This window comes from Osmerus mordax, chromosome 13, assembly GCF_038355195.1.
Source record: "Osmerus mordax isolate fOsmMor3 chromosome 13, fOsmMor3.pri, whole genome shotgun sequence".
NCBI classification, from domain to species: domain Eukaryota; kingdom Metazoa; phylum Chordata; class Actinopteri; order Osmeriformes; family Osmeridae; genus Osmerus; species Osmerus mordax.
This window is the reverse complement of record NC_090062.1, coordinates 15,904,969-15,923,277: the sequence shown is the minus strand read 5'-3', so window position 1 is coordinate 15,923,277 and position 18,309 is coordinate 15,904,969. Positions and strand designations below refer to the sequence as shown.

At 50.2% G+C, this 18,309-nt stretch overlaps 1 protein-coding gene across 4 annotated transcripts in view; it reads left to right on the top strand.

The window, feature by feature from the left end:
• arnt2 (aryl-hydrocarbon receptor nuclear translocator 2) overlaps positions 1-14,166 on the top strand; it is a 37,319-nt gene extending 23,153 nt beyond the window's left edge. For 3 of the 4 annotated variants that reach the window (XM_067248780.1, XM_067248779.1, XM_067248778.1), the window contains 9 exons: positions 732-806; positions 3,184-3,335; positions 6,902-6,977; positions 7,136-7,259; positions 7,586-7,688; positions 8,032-8,170; positions 9,110-9,260; positions 12,200-12,345; positions 12,700-14,166. In XM_067248780.1, coding sequence (XP_067104881.1) covers positions 732-806; positions 3,184-3,335; positions 6,902-6,977; positions 7,136-7,259; positions 7,586-7,688; positions 8,032-8,170; positions 9,110-9,260; positions 12,200-12,345; positions 12,700-12,798 — 1,065 coding nt within the window. In that variant the 3' untranslated portion in view covers positions 12,799-14,166. Of the gene's footprint in view, positions 1-731; positions 807-3,183; positions 3,336-6,901; positions 6,978-7,135; positions 7,260-7,585; positions 7,689-8,031; positions 8,171-9,109; positions 9,261-12,003; positions 12,172-12,199; positions 12,346-12,699 lie in introns of those variants that run through there. The other variant, XM_067248781.1, reaches the window with a different exon arrangement.
• The last annotated feature ends 4,143 nt before the right edge of the window (positions 14,167-18,309 follow it).

Sequence of the window (18,309 nt, the reverse complement as noted above, 5' to 3'; positions counted from 1 at the left end):
AGGGGGTTCTTGATGTTGTTCAGACTCCATGTCAGAAGGACTCTGAGCCTAGAGGATGCGTGGGTATTTGTCATTTCACATCAACACGAGTTGACTATAAACGGTTTCTCCTGTGTGAGACTGAACTGTTTACAAGGTTCCAGCTGGAGAACAGAGAGACGATGCCTTGCAAGTCTCCCGTGTTTCAGTTCCAGATAGATACGCTGAAGGTTTCTCTCCAGTGTTGTATAGTCGACAGCTGGCTCATACTGGTTCCTCTCAGGTTTTCTGTGTTTGAGTCCTGACTACTAGATAACATCATTTACATTTACATTTAGTCATTTAGCAGACGCTCTTATCCAGAGCGACTTACAGTAAGTACAGGGACATTCTCCCCGAGGCAAGTAGGTTGAAGTGCCTTGCCCAAGGACACAACGTCAGTTGGCATGACCGGGAATCGAACTGGCAACCTTCGGATTACTAGCCCGCTTCCCTAACCGCTCAGCCACCTGACATCAGGCATGGTTAGGCCACAGACAGTTACACTGAGGTCCTGTCAGCTCCAGCCCTGGTTCCCGCTGGGTGTGACTTGCCAGCCCTGATTCCGTGGTCACATTCGAGCATCTCTGTGACCTCTTAGGGATGAGGAGCCTGTGGTGCTTTCATCGACGTGATGATTTATGATGTGAGTGTGTAGCTGTGTGTGTTACTGTGCATAACTGTGTGTTACTGTGTGTGTACCTGCGCTGTAGGACCTCCTGGGCAAGGACATCCTGGAGTTCTGTCACCCCGAGGACCAGAGCCACCTGAGAGAGAGCTTCCAACAGGTACAGAGGGGGGAGGGAGGGAGGGAGGGAGGAGGGGAAGGAGGAAGGGAGGGAACGAGGAGGGGAAGGGGGGGAGGGAGGGAGGGAACGAGGAGGGGAAGGGGAGGAGGGAGGGAGGGAGGGAAGGGGGGAGGGAGGGAAGGAGGGAGGGAGGAGCGGGGGAACAGGAGCAGAGCTCAGGTTGAGATGTGTCCTTCTGGCGTTCATGGGAACACTCTCCAGGTATGTGTCTTGTGAGCTCCAGCAGTTCATCCCCCCTGCTCCATCTCCCCAGCTGTGACAGCAGGAATGGTTGTGTTCTCTGGTGTTCTCTTACACATGTCTGATACACTCTCCTCTGGCCCTGTGCCAGAGGCTTCCCTTGAGAGCACAGGGGCTACACACACACACACGCACGCACACACACTTTTCTCACTCCCACTTCTCCTTGACACAAACACTCCAACAGGCATGTACGCCTGCCTGTCTCCCTGCCAGCCTGTCTCCCTGCCTGCCTGTCTCCCTGCCAGCCTGTCTCCCTGCCTGCTCCGTGTCATGTCCTGACAGCACTCACCGAGCCGGAGCCTCCAGGACCACTGACACACAGACACACACCTACACAAAGGCAGACAGCTTAGCTCTGGCTGTCAGCTGTGGGTTTGTTGTGTTTGATTAGTTAAGGTGTAAGAGGCTTGTGGAAAACGTAGGGTTGCAGTCTTGGGTAGAAAACCATTTTGTTTTTTTGACACAACTCCTCCAGTAATCCCTGATACACCGGCCGGAGGCTGAGAGGCACACCCATCCTCAACATGGAATGAAAGATGGAGAGATAGAGGCCAGCGACAGAATTATATCCCTCTATCTCTTTCTTTCTCTCTTTCTCTCCTCCTTTTTCTTTGTCCATGTCTTCTCTCTCTCTCTCCTTCTCTATTTCTCTCTCTCCCTCCTTCTCTCTCTTTCTCTCTCTCTCTCTCTCTCTCTCTCTCTCTCTCTCTCTCTCTCTCTCTCTCTCTCTCTCTCTCTCTCTCTCTCTCTCTCTCTCTCTCTCGGCAGGAAGGAAGGACGGCTAGTTGCTAGTGGATCAGAGGTATAGGGATGCTGACCACAGTCGTCCTATTCTGAGCCATCAGATAATCCCCAGCCAATAACAACAGCCTGCCCCCCTCTCTTCCTACCCGGAGGTCAGAGGTCACTCACTCTAGCCAATAGGATGCCTTCCCCTCCCTGGGCGTCCTTCCGTCCCAGAGCGTTCAATAAAGGAAACCGTAGGGAGTCTTCCGTTTGCGTTCCGCGCCCTGCTTCCTGTTAAAGGAAAGCCAGTCCCCCATGTCGCTGAGATCTTCTCCTGAGCCCTGCAGCCCATATCAGAGTCATTTCATATTCTGACGAGAAGAGCCGCTCCATCACTCAGGCTGACAGCTGGTGATACAGAGAGAATAGGAATATTAGGAGAGGGGAGGAGAGGTAGGAGAGGGGAGGTAGGAGAGAGGAGAGGGGAGGAGAAGAAAAGAGGGGAGAGGGGAGGTAGGAGAGGGGAGGAGAAGAGAGGAGAGGGGAGGGGAGGAGAAGAGAGGAGAGGGGAGGTAGGAGAGGGGAGGAGAAGAGAGGAGAGGGGAGGTAGGAGAGGGGAGGACAGGGGAGGTAGGACAGGGGAGGTAGGAGAGGGGAGGTAGGAGAGGGGAGGAGAGGGGAGGTAGGAGAGGGGAGGAGAGGGGAGGTAGGAGAAGAGAGGGGAGGGGAGGTAGGAGAGGAAAGGGGAGGGGAAGAGGAGATGGTAGGAGGAGAGAAGTGAGACAAAAAAGGAGGAGGAGAGAAGAGGGGAGGAGAAGAGCAGATGATAAAAGTGAAGAAATGAGAGAGATGCAGAAAAACGAGGAGAGTCGGCTGTAAGTCTAAAGTGGCATCCTCTCTGCCTGTCCTTCACGTGTGCTGACAGGAGAGAAAGTACTTTGTGAAAAAACATTTTTATGAAATGGAGGGAAGGGGAGATTAGTTGAGAGGGCTATAAGGAGGAGGAATATGATCTCTGTCCTGAGCAAGCTAAAAGTATTAGTTTTGGTAAGTAAGCTAATTAAATAAACGATATGATTGTGTGGATGGTTCCATTCCTCGAGCCTTCTCTCATCACCTTGAAATAGATGGGTGATAATATGTCATGCCGGGAGGAGAGCGATTCTGTTCTTTTGTTTCTACCAAATGAGCTTCATCCCTGTGCGCAGTCCTGTTGTCATGGGAACAAAGGCACTAAGTTGGGGGGGAACGAGGCGATAACTCAAGGGAATGAAGTCTCAGGTTATTCATGATCTTGATCTGTCTGTCTACTTTGTGAGTCACCTTGTCACTTCATGCTTTTGATATTATTCCCTCCCTCCCTCCCTCCCTCCCTCCCTGTGTCCAGGTGGTGAAGTTGAAGGGGCAGGTTCTGTCGGTCATGTACAGGTTCCGTATGAAGAACCGTGAGTGGATGTTGATCCGGACCAGCAGCTTCACCTTCCAGAACCCCTACTCCGATGAGATCGAGTACATCATCTGCACCAACACCAACGTCAAGTATGTCTCTCTCTCTCTCTCTCTCACACACACACACGGACGCTAACACACACACAGTTGCTAACACACACACACTACCTCCGACAGCACATCTCCCGAGCCTGTGCACTGGTTTGACCCTCCAGACACGCGTGACACACGCGTGGTAACACCGTTACCACGGTAACACCGTTCAGACTGCACCTCCGCAGACCAGGAGGAGAAGAATATTGACGTTGTACAGCCAAGGAACTGTAAGCAGAATGGGCTCCTGTCTGGGAGACATGCGGGTCATAGTTCCCTGCTGTTATTGAGAGAGGGCTGCTTGTTAATAGGGTGTTGAGACGATGGAGCCAAGCTGTCCCTGTGGCCCCCGCTGTCAGACACGGGATGTTTGTTTAGGTCCATCTGGTACCACAGGCCCTGGGCCACAACCAGATATCTGGTACCACATGCCCAGAACCAGACCTCTGGTACTACATAACCAGAACCAGATGTCTGGTACCACATGCCCAGAACCAGACTTCTGGTACTACATGCCCAGAACCAGACCAGACTTCTGGTACTACATGCCCAGAACCAGAACCAGACTTCTGGTACCACATGCCCAGAACCAGACTTCTGGTACTACATGCCCAGAACCAGAACCAGACTTCTGGTACCACATGCCCAGAACCAGAGCCAGACCTCTGGTACCACATGCCCAGACCCAAATCTCTGGTACCACACAGTTGTTGGCCAGACCTGCAGTACCATGGTTCTGACATAAGGGGGCAGTGGTGTCCCTGTTGATCTTGTCACTGTGCCCAAGCAGAGAGGAAAAGTGGAGGAATCGACAGGATGGCAGAATCAGAACAAGGCTGCAGCCCACATACATCAACAACTAGCAGCATTCATTTTATACACCATCCTTAATGCTTCCAAAACCAACATCCCTCTCATACTCCAGAACACCGAAGAACACTCCGGAACATTGGAAGAGTTCCGTTCTCCGATTGAGTGAGATTGCTAGATAGTTCTCGTGTGTGTTTGATGGTGGAAACAGGCATTAAAAAATCCTTTCCTCCCATTTCCTCCGCGGGCCATCATAAGTGAAGGAGCCAGCAACATCATGTTACTGCCAATGGATCAGATTAGCAGGATAAACATGTCATGGGGTTGCCTGTGTGTGTGTGTGTGTGTGTGTGCGCATGTTGGGGGATGTGTATGTGGCTATGTAGAGGTGTGTCTGTAGGTGTTGGGAGATTTGTGTGGGTGTGTGTTGAAAGATGTGAATGTGTGTGGGGATGTGTAAGGGTGTGTGCTGAAGGATGTGTATGTCATTGTATTGGGAGGTGTGTGTGTGTGTGTGGGTGTTGAGCAGTGTTGCCAGTGTTCTGTCTAGCTGTCTCTTTCTGAGGTGAGATCCAAGGAAGTGATGTCTCAGGAGCAACAGAATGTGTGTGAGATTTATGGAGGCCACATAAAGTATTAATGTCACTTATCTCCCTGCACGCTCACCTGACATGACACCAGACACACACCCGTGTGTGTGTGTGTGTGGCTCAGAGTGCTCCTTCTCTGCTTGCTCCTTTACCGGCTGCTGTTTAACTGCCTGCTTTCACACACCAGGATTTTTCCACTGGCTTCCTCCCCAAATATAACTGATTGTGTTTACTTTGCTGCAGGCCAGCTGAGACATTGGAAGTCTTTGTGCTTCTGGAAGTCTAGGTTTCAGCTGCATGATAGGGACAGACAGGCAGACAGACAAAGGCAGACAGGTCTGTAGAGAGATAAACCAACAGATAGGCAGTCAGAGAGACAGCTTTAAAGAGAGACAGACAGGCAGAGGATATGGGCTGTATTCTCTGGCACCGTTCAGTGGCAACATTGTTATTCAGAAGCTTGTTTGTTTAATCAGTTTGGGTGTGACAACTCTGCTAATTGGTTTTTCACTAGCTGCTCACACAGTTGGTAACAAAAATATGATGACACTCAGCTGGTGCTATTGGCTTATTAGGGACAGCCGTCCAGTCCCATCACATCACCGCGACACAGCCATGGTTCTGGCTGTAGAGCTCGGTTTCAGTCCCTCTCATTCTCTCTGCTCATCTCGGTGTGTCTGAGTTGACCAGCTCCCAAACCGAGCCATCTGTAAAGCTGGAGGAGACTGCTACACTGTCTGCTGGGAACGTGGTGCCTCCAAACTATTACCAAGGCAACCCTGCAGCTCGGCCCTGGGTCTGACCGTGTGTGAGCGAGAGAGGAGGGGAGGGAAGGAGGGAGGGAGGGAGGGAGGAGGGGAGGGGAGTGGGGGGGGAGGGAAGGGAAGGGAGGGAGGCAGGAGGGGGAGGGAGGGAGGGAAGGAGGGGAGGGGAGGGAGGGAGAGAGAGGGAGAGGGAGGGAGAGAAGGGAAGGGAGGGAGGAGGGAGGGGGGCGAGGGAGGGAGGGAGGGGAGGAGAGAGAGAGAGGGAGAGAAAGAAGGCTAGGGTAGCAAGCAGTGAGCCAGTTGCCGTGGTTCTACACCTCCAACTGTCCGCATCCCATCATCTTCTGCTGTGACTGTACCCCAAGGCTTCCAGAACTTCTCTATCAGGACGAACACACACACAAACATAAACACACTCACACATACAAACATTAACTCGCACGCACGCACACACACTCAAACATTAACATAGTACATAAACACACACACGCACCCACAGATATTCCAGTATGCCGTGTGGAGAGAAGGAGAGAGAGGGCCAGGGAGCTCCTGATGAAGTCATTCTTCATGTCCATGGACGGGGCCTCCTCAGCCAGCATGCTCACGCAGAAACAGCAAATTATAAATCTGCGCTGGTGCCCCAGTCCAGACCTGGGACGTGAATGAATCAAGTGAAGAAATTCATTTTCATTATAATTTTTTCATTGCTGTTTGAGGCTGGTATCTCATGAGGACAGGGTAGGCTAGTGTTTCCGTGGTAAACTGTATTGTTGTGGACACATCCTTGTAAAAGTAATCTGTGGTCCAATCTGACTGTCATCCAGATTACTCTCGTCTTAAACCTAGTCACCCCCGATCGATTCCACACTTCCACTCTTTCTCCATTCCTCCCTTGGAATCCCTTTTGCCTGGAGTTCATTTGTGTTTATTCGAGCGAGTCGCTTGGAGCCAACCGTTTTTTTTTCGTCAACCATGCCCGAAATGACAGCTACAAAACATAGTTTTGCATAATGGATAGTTTTAAGCCTATTATTAAAAAAACGTTATTTCACAAACAGAAGTCTTCAAGTCATCAAATATAGGAACATGATTGCACAGCTGTGCATTTCTTTGTTAATAAAAGCTTTTTTCATTCGACCAAGTCGCTTTTGTCAACATTTTGTTGCTAGGTTACTAATGGTGCACAATAACTCATAGTACTGCAGCAAGTCTTTATAACACAAATTACCATCATATTAGGGACATTTACAGGTATGGCTCCATGCTACATTAATATTATGAAACTGTTGTGTGTGTGTGTGTGTGTGTGTGTGTATTCCTGCGTGTGTGTGGGCCTGTGTGTGAGTGCTCGTGTGTGTGTGTGTGACAGGTGTTGATGTGTTGTTGCTGTGTTTTCCAGGCAGCTTCAGCAGCAGCAACAAGCAGAGCTGGAGGTTCACCAGAGAGATGGACTCACAGCCTACGACCTGTCCCAGGTAACCCTCCTGCTCCCTGGGTTCAAACCATCCGGCGACCCCCCCCCCTCCTCCAACATCCATGGTTAATACTCCCCCACAGCTGCCCAGGCAGATGATGGAGGTCGTCCTTTGATCAGTTCTCTCCCCCACCCATTCTCCACCCCCCCCCCCCCCAGGTGCCGGTGTCCGGTGTTGGCGGCGGCGTCCATGAGACGGGGAAGAGCATCGACAAGACGGAGGCCCTGTTCTCCCAGGAGAGAGACCCGCGCTTCGCTGAGATGTACACAGGCATCTCCAACTGTAGGTCTCCCCTTCTGGCCGCAGATAAGATGCACATTCCTGCTCCTCTTATCTCCAGACCTGAGTGATGTACTGTGGTGGTCCCGTCTCCAACTGAGCGGGTTTCTCTTCAACTGTCTCTCTCTCTCCCCCGTGCGTGTGTGTGTGTGGATGCGTGCGTGTGTGTGTCTGTGCTTGTGTGTGTATGTCTGCGGGTGTGTGTGTGTCTGTGCGTGTGTGTGTCTGTGCGTGTGTGTGTCTGTGTGGGTGTGTGTCTGTGCGGGTGTGGGTGTGTGTCTGTGTGGGTGTGTGTCTGTGCGGGTGTGTGTCCGTGTGTGTGTGTGCAGCGGGGGAGAAGAAGATGATGGTTCCATCCTCCACTGCAGGAGGTCAGCAGCTGTACTCTCAGGGCTCTCCCTTCCAGCCGGGACACTCTGGAAAGAGCTTCAGGTACCGCCTGTGTGTGTGTGTGTGTGTGTGTGTGTGTGTGTGTGTGTGTGTGTGTGTGTGTGTGTGTGTGTGTGTGTGTGTGTGTGTGTGTGTGCGTGTGTGTGTGGGGGTTGAACGACAGGGCTGCAGGTGTTAGTGTGTGTGTGTGCATGTGTGTGTGTGTGTATGTGTTAGAATGCTGACAGATGTGAGCAGTTAAAGCTGTTGTTTGTCTCTGATATGACAGCAGAATGTGTCTCACGTTGAAGGGAAAGCTGCAGGGCCAACATTGGCTCATATTTCACACTCTAACTCTCAGATATGTGTGTGTGTGTTTGTTTCTGTTTGTGTGCGTGCTCTGCAGTTCCTCTGTCATCCATGTCCCAGGGGTGAACGATATCCAGCCGTCAGGATCGTCCAATCAGAACCTAGCCCAGATCTCTAGACAGCTGAACCCTGGACAGGTGGCCTGGTCAGGAAACAGACCCCCGTTCTCTGGACAGGTAACACACACTCTCTCTCTGTAACTTTCTCTCTCTCCAACACATACATTCACGACCACACATAGCCACTCTCTCTCTTTTTCTGTCTCTCTCCAACTCATAAATTCATGACCACACATGGCCACACACACACTCATTCTGCCCTATCTCTCTCTCCAACTCATACATCAACAGCCACACAAACACACACACTCTCTATCTTTAATACTCATACATCCACAGCCTCACAAACACACACACTCTCTCTCTCTCCAACTCATACATCAACAGCCACACAAACACACACACACTCTCTTTAATACTCATACATCCACAGCCACACACACACACACTCTCTCTCTGACTCTCTCACTCACTCCGTCTCTCTCCAACTCATACATCAACAGCCACACAAACACACACTCTCTTAATACTCATACATCCACAGCCACACTTAGCCACACCATGTAGGACTGTAGAGTGTAGTGGGTGGGGAGTGTGGGGGGTCTTATCTAGTATGCACTAGATAGACACTCCTGCTTAATGAACACGCCCTGTCTCCCCCTGTGGTTGTCATGGTTGCCATGTAGACTCAGTGGCGTGAGAGCCACAGTAACTGATGGGCTTGTTGTGCTTGCCATGTGTGTGGGTGTGTGTGACACACACGCGTGCGAGCGAGAGTCTGTCGGGCATATGGTCTCTTAACAGCCTCATCCATCTTTTCTCATCGGGGCCAGCTTGAAACACACACACACACACACAGAAACCCACACACATAGAAACACACACACACACACAGAGAAACCCACACATACTCACACACAAAGAAACACACACACGCAAATAGAAACACACACATACTCACACAAAAAGAAACACACACACATAGAAACACACGAACACACAAGCAAATACACACAGTCTCTGAATTCCTCCCTGCTATCTCCGTCTGCCCTCCAGTCCAGCAAGGCCCAGTCCAGCCCATTCGGGATTGGTTCTGGTCACAGTTACCAAGCCGACCCGTCCTCCTACAGCCCCCTGTCCTCCCCAGCAACTTCCTCCCCCAGCGGCAATGCCTACTCAGGACTGACCAACCGCAGCACAGCGTTCGGTAAGACACTTTCGGTTTCTATCTGTTCTCGGGTCAGCAAGTGTTTCTCTTGTCAGCGAAGAAAAGGAATCTCAGGATCTGTCACTCTCTCAGCCTTACTCGAGGCTGTCCCTGTGTGTGTGTGTGTGTGTGTGTGTGTGTGTGTGTGTGTGTGTGTGTGTGTGTGTGTGTGTGTGTGTGTGTGTGTGTGTGTGTGTGTGTGTGTGTGTGTGTGTGTGTGTGTGTGTGTGTGTGTGTGTGTGTGTGTGTGTGTGTGTGTGTGTGTGTGTGTGTGTGTGTGTGGTAAGCTCGTATATCACAGCAGAGTTCTCCTGGCAGGTTGATGACATGGTCAGACGTGTTTAATTATGGTTTTGTGAGAATGTCAGAAAATCTGCTTTCCATTTTTAGAACATGTATCATGTATGAACAAGTCTGGTCTCGTCCCAGTCATCCTGGAGACAGACACTGGCCCTCCAGTGTCCCTGCAGAACACTGAGGTGGCCCTTGATACACAAGGCAACAATGAGTCCACGCGCGCGCACACACACACCGGTCCTTTCCTCCCCTCGTCTCTCTCCTCTCCTCCCATCTGTCCTTCTCTCCTCTCCTTCTCTCCTTTTCTCTGTCCTTGTCTCCTCTCCCTTTCTCTTCTCTCCTCTTTGCTTCTCTCCTCTGTCCTTCTGCCCCAGCAGAGATGAGAGGATTGGTCCAGCCACGTCCTGCTTATGGTCATGGCTGTTCTCACATGGACACAGCCTCTTAACAAATGCTCTCTCTCTCCCTCCTTCAATTTGCTGGCTTTATTGGCATGTCATTGCCAAGTCAATCATACACTATACAAATTAAAACAATATCCAAATAGTAATTACATAGTGTGAGAAAAGCGGTAAAAGTAAATAAATAAACAAATTCCTTAAATGCATTCTGCCTTGTTCCATCGTCCTTGAGGTTGGCACCCTGAGAAAAAGCTTCTTGTTGTTGTACACCACAAACACACACACTCTGGCCAGACTAATTACTGCTCACTTTGTTGTTTCTCTCTTACTCTTACTTGTCTCTGTCCGGGCGGCTGTGCTGAGTGTGTAGAAACCACACACACACACACACACACTGACCCTCTGTCCAGAGGGCTGTGCTGAGTGTGTAGAAACCACACACACACACTGACCCTCTGTCCAGAGGGCTGTGCTGAGTGTGTAGAAACCACACACACACACTGACCCTCTGTCCAGAGGGCTGTGCTGAGTGTGTAGAAACCACACACACACACACACACACTGACCCTCTGTCCAGAGGGCTGTGCTGAGTGTGTAGAAACCACACACACACACACTGACCCTCTGTCCAGAGGGCTGTGCTGAGTGTGTAGAAACCACACACACACACTGACCCTCTGTCCAGAGGGCTGTGCTGAGTGTGTAGAAACCACACACACACACACTGACCCTCTGTCCAGAGGGCTGTGCTGAGTGTGTAGAAACCACACACACACACACTGACCCTCTGTCCAGAGGGCTGTGCTGAGTGTGTAGAAACCACACACACACACTGACCCTCTGTCCGGGCGGCTGTGCTGAGTGTGTAGAAACCACACACACACACACTGACCCTCTGTCCGGGCGGCTGTGCAGAGTAAAATGGCTGAAGCAGCAGTAGTGGTGTTTCGGTTGAGAGAACTTCCCAATCCTGATCATCTTAAGATCACAGACCAGCCCCAGAGTGGAGACAGTTTGTGCATGCGGTTTAAATATAACAGTCTCATTGATATTCTGTTCCAGAACCCTCATCATGCAGGCTTCATGCTATTATAATTAACACAATTCAGAATCACCAAACCCAATTAGTATATTAGTCTAGGATTAGTGGTGAACTAATAGTTAAATGAATGGTTAACTTACTAATATTATGTCTACCTGGTTTAACCAGGTGCAGTGTTGGAGTGCAGTGTTTCTGTTGTCATGTACGAGTGCAGTGTTTCTGTTGTCATGTGTGAGTGCAGTGTTTCTGTTGTCATGTACGAGTGCAGTGTTTCTGTTGTCAAGTGCGAGTGCAGTGTTTCTGTTGTCGTGTGAGTGCAGTGTTTCTGTTGTCATGTGTGAGTGCAGTGTTTCTGTTGTCATGTGTGAGTGCAGGGTTTCTGTTGTCATGTGCGAGTGCAGGGTTTCTGTTGTCATGTGCGAGTGCAGTGTTTCTGTTGTCATGTGCGAGTGCAGTGTTTCTGTTGTCATGTGCGAGTGCAGTGTTTCTGTTATGTGCGAGTGCAGTGTTTCTGTTGTCATGTGTATGTGCAGTGTTTCTGTTGTCATGTGTGAGTGCAGTATTCTGCTGGCGTTGGGCCACAGAATAGAAGCTCTCAGTGGCCTGCATGCAGAGGTGAACCTGTGATGAATGAACGAGCCTCTTTCCTCGCGGTCTCCAGAGCCTGACCCTGCTCACCTCTTCTCCCAGATAACGATTTATTGACTGGTCAGGTCACGGCTTCTCAACTTATGGATTTGAGAACATGCAGCAAGCCTCTTAACGGCTGTAGTAACAGCTGTACGAGCAGAGGGGCAGGGGATTGATGGTCTGTACAGAGAAGTGAGAGCTTCACAGTGCCATAAACATTCCTAACACCCATGTCTCCCTCAGGGATGTGGGTCTAACGCCCATGTCTCCCTCGGGGATGTGGGTCTAGTACTTCCTGTCGCACAACGTTATCTCTCTCTTAAATACTATGTCTATAGGCTACTGTTTGTCTGTCTCTCCTTCTGTCTGTCAGTCTCAGCAGTTAACCTTAGCCGTCACCATGCCTGATTCAGCTGTAAGATAGAAGCAGGCGGGGTGGATAAGAGCTGTCCCACACAATAGGACATGTTCCTGTACATAAATCTCCACCAGTGTTCTGAAGTGTGTAAGCTGATAACCCCCCTGTGACCTGTGATCCTTTCCCCACCCTCCACCCCGCCCGTGCCCAGACGTGTCCGGGGAGAGCAGCCAGAGCGGGGGCCAGTTCCAGGGCCGGCCCAGCGAGGTGTGGTCCCAGTGGCAGAATCAGCACCACGCCCAGCAGCCTGGAGAACAGCACTCACACACAAACCCCAGCCAGACAGAGGTGTTTCAGGTGGGTTCACACACACACACACACACACACACACACACACACACACACACACGTGGACAAACACTCACACGAGTGTCAGGTAACTTCACCGACACACGCAAAAGCTCACACACAAGTTTCAGGTAACTTAAACGACACACACACACACACACACACACCATGACCCACCCAGCCTCTTGGCATGTCACGCCCACCTGCTCAGCTGAAGGTTATGTACCGTGATCTGGATGAGGCCACCAATCAGAGGCCATGTCAGAGTGATGAACCCTGCCCCAGGCCCAGGGTCCACCGCCTGTGTGTGGTACAGTTCCCCAGCTTGGCCACTGAGCTGTGTGTGTCCCTCTGTCTCTCCAGGACATGCTGCCCATGGCCGGAGACCCTTCTCAGGGAGCAGCAAACTACAACATCGAGGACTTCGCTGACCTCGGCATGTTCCCGCCCTTCTCCGAGTAGAACCCCCCCCAAGTTCTCACAGGAGGGAGCACGGACTGCGAAGAAACAGGACGGAGATTTCTGTGTGTCCACCCTTCGTAGTTTTCATCCCCTCCTTCTCTCTCTTGCTCTTTCTCTCTCCTTCACACACTCGTACACACACAGAGTTTATGTTACCACAGTACGGTGAATGTCTGGGTACACGTCACACACAACTTCACACACTCACGCTACGTCTGTGGTCTTCGAGGCCCGCGCCTCACTCCTACTCTCATACCTCATCCGTGCAGCGGCATCCGTGTTCACAGGAGGGCGTTACACCCCCCCGCCTGTCACACACCATCTCTCTAACGACGGACATTTTCAGGCACTCTTTTCAACAGCGAACAATTGGGTTCAAAAGGTGAAAGGTCGAGCCTCCGAGCTGAGCCGCATGCCGGAGCGTCAGAGCTGGAGTTTGATCTGTGAGGATGGGCGAGTCCAGCTCCCACCCTCAGCCCTCTCGCCACGCCAGCGCTACTCATCCCGCCTGGAAATTAAAGTCCTGTTGATTGTATCTTCAAATCTGCCAATCTTTTGTCTTGCACTCTGTGTTCCACTGTTCAGCCAAACGGTCCCTGGAGCAGAGGGGTCCTGTACAACCCTAATCCTGCTGCTCTCTCAGTATTACATCCAGCTTGTTCTGTAAAATAGAAACTATATGTAGTGATGTCCATAACCCTAGATTAAAACGGACTCGCGTAGACAAGGGATCTGTGTATAAACAAACAAAAAAACGAATAAAAAAAAACACAAAAAAAGACACAAGTCATGCTGACCGCGTCCGCTAAGCTAAGGCGTAAAGTGCACTTCATGAAGCTAACCGCCCACCAGCCTGCTACCAGGGATGAACCGCCATAGGGAGCCAGCAACTCGCAGTATACTAGTGTATCCTTATCCTTCAGCTCTTAACGCTCTGATTCATGACTTGACCATGTTCTTCTTTTGTCTATTAACAGAGACTGAATACTACTTTATAGCGGGGGGACTTTTACACGATGGATTGTATTACGTGTCTCTGGCAAGAATAATGGGATCTTCTTGATCTGGAGTTGATCTGGAGTCCTTTTGCTAAAATCTCAACTAGATGTTTTTTTTTGTAAATAATGTGATTTTTATGTCGACACGTGTTACTTTCACACGATAAGTGTTTCTGTGTAGCTTTTAAGGATATCATCATGTGCAATGTGAGTGCATATTTAACTATGGTATTTAGTTAGTCTGTTAATTGTACATTGAGTTTTAGACCTGTATAAACTGTGTAAATGTGGTCCATTATTTTTGTGTAACAAATTGTGCTTGTGACAATAAATTCTTATTGGTTACGTGGTTTCCAATCAAACACATGCATCTGACTCCAAACTTGTTATTGGGTGAATTTTCTTCCTTTTTCTTTTTATTTCTCAGTCATGTTTTAACATCCTGATGTTCCAGACAATAGAAGATGTCTGGGAGCCCTACTCGGATCTAGACCACAGATAAAGAGATCTGCTGTCGTTGTGACCCTTCAGTCTACATCCTACTGTAGTTTTCCGTTGTCCGTCAAGCCGTGTTCCTGGTGTGTGTGTGTCTGTGTGTGTCCCTGAAGCCGTGTTCCTGGTGTGTGTGTGTCTGTGTGTGTCCCTCAAGCTGTGGTCCTAGTGTGTGTGTGTCTGTGTGTGTCCCTGAAGCCGTGTTCCTGGTGTGTGTGTGTCGACAAGCTGTGTTCCTGGTGTGTGTGTGTCCCTCAAGCCGTGGTCCTAGTGTGTGTGTGTGTGTCTGTGTGTGTCCCTGAAGCCGTGGTCCTAGTGTGTGTGTGTGTGTCTGTGTGTGTATCCCTCAAGCCGTGGTCCTGGTGTGTGTGTGTGTTCGACAAGCCGTGTTCCTGGTGTGTGTGTGTCTGTGTGTCCCTCAAGCCGTGTTCCTGGTGTGTGTGTGTGTGTGTGTTCGACAAGCCGTGTTCCTGGTGTGTGTGTGTGTGTTCGACAAGCCGTGTTCCTGGTGTGTGTGTGTCTGTGTGTGTCCCTGAAGCCGTGGTCCTGGTGTGTGTGTGTGTCCCTCAAGCCGTGGTCCTGGTGTGTGTGTGTCTGTGTGTGTCGTCAAGCTGTGGTCCTGGTGTGTGTGTGTGCCCCTCCTTTCCTGTAGGAAGCACGGAGGACGTGAGGGAGGCGCTGAGTTGGGCTCTCTCCCAGGGTTCTCAGGGTTAGTGTGTGTGTCTGTGTGTGTGCGTGTGTGTGAGAAGTTGAAGGATGAGCTCTGATGTAAGGGTGGTGGCCACCTAAACTTTCCTCACAATGGCGCTCCAGTGAAAGGGTGTGTGTCGGCTGTCCTAAACGAGGTGTACTGAAGCTTAAGTACTTGACCTGTAGCGGTGATAGCATATCATAATGGCTTCATGTTAGAGTCAGAACACTTCCTTTCTTTCAGGAGGTAGGGAGTGTCTGGGCAGTAGTCTGTCAGATGCGGCGCTCACCGGACACCAGCCCTCTTCTTCAAAACCACTCGACACAAAATGGATAAGTGTCTGTTTTGGTTAGGGAGGCTTATGTGGCGGCTTAGCCTACTTACCCTCCCCTCTCTATGGACATCGTTGCTATTGAGATAAACTGTTCCAAAGCTGTTATCTCTGAATACAGCCAGGTGATAACTACAGACAGGGCATGGGTCTGTAGGAGCATTCAACTGCAGTTTGAGAGGTTCCAGGTTCAATCCACCCCCTGTGTATGTTGCTTCAGATAAGTGTCTGCTAAATGAATACATTAAACAAAACGTTTGATATTGACACATGTTGCCACTCCCAGCATATATTGGATACGTTGAAATGAAAACCCCTCTGAAAGTGCAATGTCATGTGGAAAGTCCGTTCGAAGTTCAGTTGGCACGACTTCCTCTCAGAGTCTCGAATGTGCAGGTAGAACATTTGAAATAGGAGGCTACATTCCTTCCTGACAGGACACGCACGCAGATTACCCTGTAAATTCCTCTCTGACATTCGCTAAGCTCCGGAGCACTTGTGAAGGACGTGAGGAGTAGCGTGAGAGAGGCCAGGGAGACGGAGAGAGAGAGAGAGAGAGAGAGAGAGTTGTTTCCTAGGGCGTCTCCTCAGCAAGTCTGCAGCTACATGTACTGGTGGTATTGTCTGGCTCCAGCTCTCCTATCATGTCTGATGGCATCACCTGATAGCTGCTGAGCTTGTGTGTGTTTGGGAGAGTCGAGTAGCGGTGTTGTAAATGAGGTGAAAACGGCACGGCCTCCAGGCCCTGTAATCACTGCAGAGGTATGGAATCTGTCCGTGTACCTGCGTGTGCTTTTGGGTGTGTGTGTGTGCGTGTGTGTGTGTGTGTGTGTGTGTACACATATGTGCCATTGTTGCCAGGGCTGGTGATGGCGCCTGTGTGCTGCCAGTCTGTGCTCGGACAGGCCTAAATGACTATGTTGTGCTTCTCTTCCAAGCACACTGACAACAGCATTCTAGTACAACAACCCTCAGCCAAGCTTTCTTCACCAGCAGCTTGTTTACCACAGCCAGGCCTCTTTCTTCACCAGCAGCTTGTTTACCACAGCCAGGCCTCTTTCTTCACCAGCAGCTTGTTTACCACAGCCAGGCTTTCACCAGCAGCTTGTTTACCACAGCCAGGCCTCTTCCTTCACCAGCAGCTTGTTTACCACAGCCAGGCCTCAAAGTCCAGATACAACCTCAGTGTGGTCGTCTTCTCACACCTTCCATAGTTATATAATTTCTGTTTTCGACAGTTGGAGGTATTTTAACTTCCTCTTGCCCAGTGATGCTGTTTTCAAATCCTGTGGAGCCACTCCGGTCAATGTTAGTTGATAAAAATGAGAAAACTGTATATGGCTGAAACGATACCTCTTTCTCCCTCCCTCCCTCCCTCCCTCCCTCCCTCCCTCCCTCCCTCCCTCCCTCCCTCCCTCCCTCCCTCCCTCCCTCCCTCCCTCCCTCCCTCCCTCCCTCCCTCCCTCCCTCCCTCCCTCTCTCACTCACTCACATGCACAAACACACATACACACACCAACAATCTCAGACCAGGGTTATCTATCTTGGCAGCCAGTCAGATAAAGCAACAGGACTGTTCTATCCACGTCTGTTATGTTACTGTCCTTGTACAAACACAATGGTCGAAGATTAGCTATCAAAACCATCTTTCTCAGGAGCAGTGAGTCTCATGTTCCCTCTGGTCACTTAACTGACCTCCATCTCTGCTAACCTTCTAACATACCGTGCTCAATGACATCACAAGGTCGCCCAAAGCAACTGGATTCAGGAATAGAACCTCTCCGAGACTCTGTCAGAGAACCGAGGGGTTTCTGTTTTTCCCCCCAGACTACCAGGACTAATTGGCAATGATTCGGCGGTCTCCTGTCAAGGGAGTAATGGCTTGTAATAACACGAGAGTAGTCATTGTTCCTTTTCCTCTACTGGTGGGCAGTTTGCCTGTTCCCAGGCATACGATGGACCTCGGGGGTTTTGTGTTCAATTGAGAACTCCTCTGGATGTTCAATTAGCCGGTTACCACCGACCATTAGTAGAGTTGGGGTTGGGCGCTTTGCTGTACAGAAGCATGAATATCTCCACGTGGTAATGACTTTCAGTCCCCATAGCTGCGCAGCGTGGAATGGTCGCTCGCTGGTTGAAAGTCGCTCCCACTGGCTAATTGGAAGCTCGTTGTGTCCCTTGCCTTGTCTCACATGAAGAAGGCCTTCAGAGAAAACCAGTATATCGGATGGAGGAACGGGAGGAAATTGATTTGTTGTTGTGTTTTAGGTCAGAGCTACTAATAATAATGTACATGTTACGTGCATCTGTGGGCTTATTAAAACCCGTGTGTACGGTATTTTGGTTGTGGCATACTTAGATTGGCGCTACCCTACTGTCCCTTCACCACTGACCACTGTGTGGCCTTGGGCAGTTACGTGCTCCTCCTCTGCCGAGCCTTTGGAGGGGGTGTAAATCCCAATTTATACTTAGCAGACACTTTTGAAAAGGTCGCCGACAGAAATGACGTCTCGGTCGACACTTTTAACCGTCGCTTAGAAGTGTTGCCTACCAGGAGAAATTTCTACTGGCGCGGATGTCGTCACATAGTGAAAAATTAAAATAGTCAGTTTCTCCGATTGATCACCTAGGCTACAAAGCGTTAACAATGTAACCATAGCTATGAATGTAACGGTAAAATTATTCTGTTTACGTCACGCGAACCTTGAGCACAGGCGACTGTTATAGGCCGAAGTATAAATGCAGCTGCCTGAGCGACACTTTTTTTTTCCGTCGGCGACCATTTCAAAAGTGTCCGCGACCTAAATATAAATTAAGCTTAACACTACCTAACGAGGACGCCCTTGGGGAGGACTGACGTTCTCACTCATCTACAGTAGTGGAGGAGCTCTGGACGTGAAGAGATAAACGGAGGTAGTCTGCAGTGGTCTGGTAGTGTCACCTCCCGCGGCAGGAGAGCTGAGCCCAGTGCACTACATTAACATTTACATTTAGTCATT